Source organism: Corylus avellana, chromosome 1, assembly GCF_965113065.1.
Source record: "Corylus avellana chromosome 1, dhCorAvel1.hap1.2, whole genome shotgun sequence".
In the NCBI taxonomy this organism is placed as follows: Eukaryota; Viridiplantae; Streptophyta; class Magnoliopsida; order Fagales; family Betulaceae; genus Corylus; species Corylus avellana.
In genome coordinates, this window is record NC_142490.1 from 7,475,198 (window position 1) to 7,484,675 (window position 9,478).

The 9,478-nt window shown below is 34.9% G+C and overlaps 1 protein-coding gene across 6 annotated transcripts; it reads left to right on the forward strand.

Annotated features, from left to right (window-relative positions):
• The first annotated feature begins 734 nt into the window (after positions 1–734).
• On the forward strand, positions 735–7,519 carry LOC132170525 (uncharacterized). Of its 6 annotated transcripts, none has more exons than XM_059581530.2 (9): positions 735–901; positions 1,268–1,723; positions 3,672–4,045; positions 4,978–5,227; positions 5,684–5,852; positions 5,948–6,050; positions 6,224–6,352; positions 6,815–7,030; positions 7,126–7,519. In XM_059581530.2, exons 2-9 carry the CDS (start codon positions 1,447–1,449, stop codon positions 7,402–7,404), a joined length of 1,797 nt encoding a protein of 598 aa, XP_059437513.2. In that variant the 5' UTR covers positions 735–901; positions 1,268–1,446; the 3' UTR covers positions 7,405–7,519. The 6 variants fall into 6 exon arrangements, with proteins under 6 accessions (XP_059437513.2, XP_059437514.2, XP_059437517.2 ...); XM_059581531.2 differs by lacking the exon at positions 735–901 and adding an exon at positions 919–1,008; XM_059581534.2 differs by lacking the exon at positions 735–901 and adding an exon at positions 946–967.
• Positions 7,520–9,478: the final 1,959 nt, after the last annotated feature.

Below are 9,478 nucleotides of genomic sequence, written 5' to 3' on the forward strand. Positions count from 1 at the left end.
CCAGAAAAATCAGAGAGAAAATAGAAAGAGAGATAAAAAAAAAGAGAACGAAATATAGAGACGAAGATATATATATATATATATATATATATATATATATATATATATATATATATATATAGAGAGAGAGAGAGAGAGAGAGAGAGAGAGAGAAATATAGACGAATCAGGGATAGAGAGAGAATGAAATTTAATCCCACAAGTGGGGTTTTTTGTGGCAATTTACACAATTAATTTAAACCCACAGGAAATGACTAGCTAAGCCATTTATTTTTTAGTGGCTTAATTAACTCTGTGTGTATGAGATTAGTAATCCCATGGAAATAAACTATTCCCAGGAATAGAATGTTACCAAACAAAGGATTAGTTATACCTAGTGTTAGCTAGTCCAATCTAAGGGTATATTCCGCAAATCAAACGGGGCCTTAAACTGCGAAAATTGCAAGTGCACCCTCAAGACCAATCAAACCATAACTTAACCACCCGCCCACCAAAACATTAATAAAAATCAAAGTAATTTATACTAATCGGACAAAAATTATCCATTGCGAAACCTAAACTAAGGTTTGATTCATGATCATCATCTTATTTTGGGAGAGACAGCTATCAATACTCTTATCATACTAATGATGGTGAGAGGAGAGAGAGAGAGAGAGAGTGGGGCCTTTTGGTAAAGAATATATGCTACCTGCACCAAGTGATTCTTCTCTCTATTATACACCAGTAGGGAATGCACAGAATGCACAATTACCTATAAACTAAAACAAAGTGATGATATGTCTGTTTCTTACTTGGGAAACTGAACAGACTTTCCCCTTCTCTTCCCCTTCCTTTCAAATTCTACTGTGTTTCCTGTTAGGGGGTTTCCTTTCTTTCTGGCTTCAACCATGCTGTTTTTGATGGTAGGGCTGCCTGCTTTTCCTTGATTCTTATCTTCCCCTAGACTGCATTCTTGTCCTTTTTGGCAGGTGTCTTTCTGCATGCTATCCTCTTTTTGTTCATAATTTCAGCAAGTGTGTGTAAGCTTGTAACTTTATGTTTGACATGTTTTATTTGTTTTACCTTTTATTTTACTGGGTGTCTGATGTTGTTTCTATTCTTCCATGGAAACAGAATTATTTTGAATAATTAGTTTTAAAATTCTTTTGGGTCTGTGTATGTGGATAAAAATTTTAATTTTGTTCAAGTTTTTCCTCACTCAATCCTGGTGTCTCTCTTCTTCTTTTTTATGTATTTTTAATAATCAGAATTTTCATTTATTTTTGCAGTTGGAAGGAAGATAGAGGTGGACCACAGAATCTAATGGTGAAGTGGATTGCTGTGCCTAGGAGTAGTTGGAGAACGAAAGACCCATTTTTTAGCACAAGTTGGTTGTGAAAAATCTCATGGGAAACAACAGAAAAGATTTGGAGTGGATTCATGTGATCATGGTTATGAGTTAGTTGGCATGGCACGAGATTTAGAGGAAAGGGCTCATTTGGAAACAAAACAAATGGAGACATCAAATAGGAAGTATTTTGAGAGAGTGGTTTCACAGAAGGCTTTGCAAATGGGGAGCTCCTTTCCCTGCCAAATTTGTGTTGTGGGTTTTCTCTGTGGAGTCTGTCTCACCTCTCTGTTTCTGGCTGCTCTCACTTCTTTTGGTTCCTTGGAGTTTGGTGGGATTTCATTTTCAGCCATTTCAGTGGGTGGTTCACCATGGAATTCCAGCTCAGAAATCATCAGTATGTGCTATATTCTCTCCCTCTCTCTCTCTCTGTTCTTCTTCGATTCTTTTGTATTTCTTCTTCTTTTGCTTTTCCTCTGTTTTTTTTTTTTTTTTTTTTTTGGGATTGGTAGAATTTCAGGTGGAAGTTTAAGGATGAAAAGCCATGATGGGAATGATCAAAGGGTGAATTAGAAGCAATTTAAAGTTAGAATAACTTGTTAAATACATCATACTCTAGTTTAATCAATCCACCTACTCGATTTCCTTTATATTCTTCCAATTGAAGCCACTGGTCCCTACTTTTTGTGGTACCAAATTATTAATTTTTTTTAGATCATTGCCGTTCCTAGAAATAATACTTTAGCCTCCAAAACTATCAAAAAAAAATATATATTATATTTTTACGTTTTTCTTCCTAAACTACCCTTAAAGTTTGTAAAACATAAAAAAAATAAAATAAAATAAAGGGACTAATACGAAAAGGGCAAGACTTTTGGTATTTTCTGTTTTTTTGTTTAATTTTTTTAATAATTTTAAAAAATTATTAGGGCTTTGATATCACTTTTTAGAGTTTAGATGAATAAAAATGTACCGATAGTTTAGGGGCTAAAACATATTTTTCCCATTAAGTAATCATGAAGAAAGAAACTTTGTAGACATAATTTAATTAGTTGGATCATTGATTTATTGAACGGGGGTCTTTCTTTATTACTAATGATTTACCATTCATTTTTCCTTTTGGTTGAAGATGTGGTTACTAGTGCGGACTGCAATTTTAAACCAAAGGAAATAGAGAGATTAGTGGATTTGCAAAGTAGATCATTGAGAGATTAGTGGATTTGCAAAGTAGATCATTGAAAGATTTCCTTTATATACTTCCAATAGAAGCCACTAGGCCCGGAACAGGATACTTTCCAGTTCAAATGAACTAGTTAGTTATAGTGGAGGGGTATTTTTGTCTTTTCATTTTTTGATAGGACAAAAATACCCCTATACTATAACTAACTAACTAACTGAATATTCTCTAGTTTCAATGAAATGGAGAGGATCCTAATTCACTAGGCACTACTTTTTGTACTACTAAATGATTAAAAATTTAGATCATTCTTGTGGTTTCTAGAAATAAGGGTCATTTCGAGACATGGGTGTAAGAGCATTCACAATGGAGGAGCCATATTTATATGTAAAATGGCTCTTCAAAACTCACTTTTATCTAGTTTAGCTAAGCCATTTTTAAATGTCTCTACATCCGATTAGTTATATTTCTATATATTCTATTAAAATATTATTAAAAGTAAGAAAAGTTTTTGGGAAAAAGAGAACATGCAGAGAAAAAGTAGGAAACGATTTGGGAAAAAGATAAAACAGGTGAGATAAACAATAAAAGATAAAGGGCTCCCTTAAAAAGTGCTGCTACATTTAACTTTTTTTTTAGCTTTTCTAATCAAATATCTATTTTACATTTATTTTTGGCTCATCCAATGTAGGAGGTTTTTTGAACATTTGAAGAACCATTCTAGATAAAAGTAGCATTTGGCTCTTCCATTGGGAATACTCTAAGATTGTATAGATTAACTCTAATACGATTCATTTAATTAAACAGGCCAGACCCTTTAACTCGAACTTGCTAATTTTGTGTTAGGATCGTGTTAAATTCACTTGACGTGTAAAAAATTTGTCAATTCTTATGTTGCGTGTCAGGTTTGGGTTGAGGTATGAATATAAAACTATATAGGTCAATCATAACCCAACCTATTTAATTAAACGAGTTAGACCCCTCAACCCTAATCTGCAAATTTCATGTTTGATTCGCGAATCGTGTCAAAAATTGCTGGCCCAAATAGCAATCATGAAGAAGGAGACTTTGTAGATGTAATTTTATTGGTTTGATCGTTGATCTGCATTGAACAATGTTCTTTCTTGATAACTAACGATTTACCATTCTTTTTATTTTTTGGCTGAAGATGTGGTTACAAGTACGGAGTGCAATTTCAAACCAAAGGAAACAGAGAGATTAGTGGATTCACAAAGTAGTAAAGAAAGGAACGATGATGAGGGGGTCTCCTTTCTATATTCTGCTTGGAGTGCCATGCTATCTAAACCTGCTCTGGAACAATTAAAACTAAATGGAGAGATTAGTGTGCCAAAAGCCCCTCATTTGGAAAATTGCAGGCTGAGAGCACAAGTAAATCAGCGTCTTGATAAGCCGTCTGAGAATGTGAGCTTCCCTCCTTGGGCAGGTTGGAAGGGATTGTTGGACATGCACCCAGCGGCTGCAACCGATGAGCGGCGGAGATACAGGCGTCAGGCTATGTCTGAAAATGCTTATCCTCCCTGGGTATGTTTCTTTTATTTACAATTCATAAATAGTGTTATTACCTTGGAATATTTACTTGGAAACCTGCTGCATTTATATGTGTGTGTACTTTTGCATTTTTCCATCTGTACATGTATTTTATTTATTTTTGTGTAATCAAGCAAATGGCTCAAAGAATCCCTAAATTTTCATGAACGGGCTTTGTTTTGAAAAGAGAAAACGAAATTAACAAACAACTTATAACACAAACAGTCAATACTACTTTCACCTTTATATCACATCGTAACACTTTTTTTTTTAAGAAAAAAAAGCACCCTCCGAAAAGAATTAACAAATAGAGCCCGAAAACCCTGTATCTACAGAGCATAATGTTTAAAAAGAATTTTAAGTAACAGCTAAAAAAAGCTAGTCCTTTTTTCTGCTTTAGGAGAATCTGTGTGGGTATGTTAGGTTGTGGTGAGAAAAGAATAAACAAATAGAGAGAGCATCTCTTTTTTGAAGGTGGTCCATTTTATACCATTTTAGTTGCTACCTTACTATGGATGGACCCAGGATCAATTGAACTTTAATTTTCTGAAATCGCATATGCAAAGTTCTACTAAAATCCTGGTAATCATAGGAAGGGCAAGAATAAGATTCTTTCTCCTAAGTATGTAAATGTTAAACTAAAAACATATATAGATTCGTTACGGAATGACGTGAAAATATTTATATTTAAATCATTTCATTATGAATTTCTATTGATTTGCAATGAATTCTTGTAAGGTAAATAATCTCAAAGCTATTTTGTGTCTAATATGCTCGTTTAAGTGCTTTGCAAAATGAACTTAAATTGTCTGTGGATTTCTCTTAGTTCCAATAGTCATGGAACATACAATGTCTAATCTGTCAGTTCATCATTCATTAGCACAAATTGAAGGATACTCTCTTTAATTTATGACTTAATTTTGCAGATTTCGGGATCAGATGAAGAAAACTACCCCTTGACTAGAAAAGTGCAACGTGATATATGGATCCATCAGCATCCATTGAAATGCAGTGATCCAAATGTAAGATTTCTTGTAGCTGACTGGGAGAGATTACCTGGATTTGGTATTGGAGGACAGCTTGCTGCAATGTGTAGTCTTCTTGCTATTGCAATCAGTGAGAAAAGGGTTCTTGTTACCAACTATTATAATCGGGCTGACCACGATGGATGTAAAGGTATAAACTATAGCAATACATTATTAATCATCGACTATCCTTAATGTGAACAGGTGCAAGTTGAATGTTGTATTCAATGTTAATTTCTTTCTTCTTAGAAGATCTAAGTGTACAATTTGAAATTTAATGGTAGTTGTTTCCCTCTTAAGAGATCTAGGTGGTAATAGCTTAGGGTGATCAAATGGGTGGATTATAGAACGAAAAACATAAAAATTGGTCTTCAATTAATAAGGAGATTCATATTTCAAATCATCCAATCGTGACGATATTTTGGCTTTTGTAGTGTTAAACAATTTCTAACTGCTTTAGGCATAACATGATATTTGCCATCAATTCTCGTTTAGGTACTCAAGAATCTATTATTTAGGTTTATAACTTAAAATGAGACCCTTTTGACGAAAAACATCTCACAATCTTCACCCTTGATAATAATAAGTACCAAATGTTTCTCTTTAGGTTCGTCCCGCTCCAGCTGGTCTTGCTATTTCTTTCCAGAAACATCTCAAGAATGTCGAGACCGTGCATTTGAGCTTTTGGGGAGTGAGGAGGCATGGAAAAGAGGAATCATAACTGCAAAAGAAAATTATAGTACAAAGGATATATGGTCTTCTAGACGGATTCCTAGGCAAGCTGCTGCATTTCTAACAATTTAACTTAACCTGTGCTCAGATATTTCTAGAATATCATTTCTCATTTTGTTGATGTCAATTTTTCTTGCAGGATATGGGGTCACCCTTGGAATTATTTGCAACCAACGACGGAAATAAATGGGAGTTTGATTGCTTCTCATCGCAAGATGGATCGAAGGTGGTGGGTGGCACAGGTATACATCTTAAATTTCAGCTGCAAGAGGATCAATATTTCAGTTTTTGTGTAAATCTTGAATCTTGTATGCTCATAGACTGCAGTTTTAAAAGAGAAGTAATATCTACTGCACCATTTCTTAATTGAAAATTTGAAACCTGATGGCTATAATTCTATTTGCATTGTTCTCAGGCAGTTCACTACTTAATGAGGTTTCAAACAGAGTACATGTGTGGCCTATTAAATGTTGAGCGCCATGCTGCATTTGGAAAGGAAGCTGCAAAAATTGTTCTGCAAAGTCTTGACAAGGACTGGCCAAAGGTTGGTCAATTTTAGCCTTCTGCCCCTAGTGGACAGGTTCAGGGAAGAATTTTAGGCATCTTTCTCCAAATTACAAATTGTTGAGGAATTCATAACTCTTTTTCTTTTCTCCCCTATTGTCTTGGTGGTCAAACGAATTTTTCGTTCCCTATTTACTTTTGAAGTTTGATTATAGATATAGATGTTTTACCCAAAAGCTTATATAAGCATGGTTAATATCATACTTAAGTCATGTGGGACACTTGACATCCACGGCGACCCATTCTAGGTTAAAGGTTGCCTCCTTTGTGACTCGAGCCCGTGATGTGGTGCTTGACATTGATACCAAATGATACAAACTTCAAATAGAACTCATTATTGAAAACCGGAAAGGGTACCCAAAAGCTTATATACACATGGTAACATAGACTAAGTTTGTAATCGTAAGCAGATTATTAAGCCTCGTGAGAACTCTTGTATCAGGAATTTACAAACACACCAAGATCCGATATTGAAGATTACGTGTGGTCAAGTCACAAACCATGGGTACCAAGGCCATTGCTAAGTGTGCATGTCAGGATGGGAGACAAAGCTTGTGAAATGGAGGTAGTTGAATTTGAAGAATACATGCATCTTGCTCATCGCATTAGGAAGCACTTCCCAAACCTCAACAACATTTGGCTTTCAACCGAAATGCAGGTATGCTGTTAATATTCTTGCTGACTGCTTTGGAACAAAACTGATGGTTTATGATTTAAAGCGGCTAATATTATCAATATTTGATGTAAATCCAGCAAGTTATTGACAAGTCAAAAGGCTATTCTGGGTGGAATTTTTACTACACCAATGTGACAAGGCAAGTGGGAAACAGTTCAATGGCAAGTTATGAAGCGAGTCTTGGTAGGGAGAGAAGCACAAACAATCCGCTTGTCAATTTCTTGATGGCAACGGAAGCAGACTTTTTCATTGGGGCATTGGGATCCACATGGTGCTTCCTTATAGATGGGATGAGGAATACTGGAGGAAAAGTAATGGCTGGATACTTGAGTGTGAACAAAGATCGATTCTGGTAGAGATTTACCTCAACCTGCCAATTACATTTGTATGTAAATTTTGTTACTCGTACATAGGTAGTAATTTTTTTCGCATAATGTATGTACTCGAACTCAAAAAAAAAAAAAAAAATGATACGTATGCACAGCTCCTGTTTTATTCTTTTTTTATTATATATATATATATTTTAAGCGAAACGGAGAGAAGAAACAGAAAATAAAGCGGGGGTGGAATGGAAGGACGCAATAAGGTAGAGGTTTGAATGAAGTCTAATGGGCTAATATATATTAAAGTTTTTTCATGTGTTAACAAAAAAATTGACTCCCCCTATGATGGGCTTAAAACTAAATAAATCATTATGTTAGTCTACCCAAAAAAAATAAATATGAGAGACGTCCCTTGGTAGCGAGAATGCCCTCGGCCATTTTTCGATGAAGCATTTTGAGTCTATCTTGGAGATTGAGTTTCCAAAGAGACTTCCAAATGTGGGGGGTCCCAAAGGGTGTGTTTTGTGAGGGTAGCAGAGGGGATTTTGGTATTGAGGATAAGAGAGGAGCTAGGGCTTGGTAAATTTCATTCTCAGCGGGAATGGCACAACCAATCATGCATGTTAGCCACCCTTTGTTCATACATAAAAAAGCTTAATACTTTTTTTTTTTTTTTTTTTTTTATATAAAAAAATAAAAACAAAAAATCCCATATCTACCTTTGTTCATACATGTTAGCCACCCTTAAGATTTATTGATTTATTTATTTTTAAACTTCAAAATTAATAATGTTTAGAAAAGTTGAAATTAAAATATCCTTTCCAAATCTGTCTTTAAATTGCAACATATTAATCACACAAAGTATTACTGTTACTATTCACGATCAAATTGAGTCAAATAGCTTGGTTCATTAGATAATCAAAAACCTTTAAATTTAAGCTTATCTCCTGGTTTATGGATCAAGCCAATTTTTTTTTTGTTTTGTTTTTTGTTTTTTTTTTTTTTTCAAAACCACCAAAAAACATATTTAAAAAAAGACGAAGTATTTGAGATGTAGAAGACGAAAGATAGATCTTGTGATGCAGAAGTTGAAGAGAGGCGAGATCCTGAGATGCAAAAGCCGAGAGAGAAGCGCTCTCGTGATCAGTCGAAGAGAGACAAGATTCTCTCAAATCTGTGCTAGTAGAGAGAGAGAGAGAGAGAGAGAGAGAGGAGCTTTGGATCGGGTTTTGCGTAAGGGTTAGAGTGGTTGTGTGAGAGAAGAGTTGCGTGAGGAAAGAGCAAAAAGGAGTAGTCAGGCATCGGGTTGAGCTTGAGGGCGAGTGGGAAAAATGGTTAATGATTTTTAAAATTGGAAAGCAATTTACGGTGATTAATGAAGGATTTTCTTGTCAACGGAAAATAATTTCAGTTTGACCACCATTTTATGTCGCATCAAACACCGTAAAATACAGAAGTCATTTTCAAGAAATCATTTTACATCGAAACAAGCAAAGCCTTAATTAATGAATAAACTAGGACGAGCATTTTAGCAAGCTAAGCTTAAACTATTCGTGAGCAATTTCGTTTTGTTTTACTGCCCTACATATGAGGGCATTTTAGTTGTCTTTCTTTTTTGTCGTTGTGAAAAATCAGGTGAGAATCCTTACGCCCTAGGTCATTTTGACTTCCAAGACTCAAATTTTTCAATTTGATAGCTTTAAAACCTAGTTTGGGCATATCCAATAAGTTTAAAACCTGTTACTTTTTCGTAAAATAGGTAATAGAAATGGTTGTGAAAAATACAGTTATACCCCCTCAAATCAAAAGAATATATATATAAAGAAAGGAAAAAAGGTGATATATCTAGACGATTTAGCCCAACCATAACAGTTGGCTCACAACTGCACCTTGAGGGGCTCCACCCCGCTAATTGCACAAGAAGAGGGCGACAAATGTTTTGTTTTTTGGAATGAGCCAAAAAACAAGGTTGAATAAATGTATGCTGGAGATAACATATTCGCAAGAAATTAACAAAGAGGCAAAAAGAGAGATTTGCATGAGAAGATTGACTATTCATTGAGGCTAGGCTCACAATCTATTATATAGTTGAGAGAGTCATGAGGAG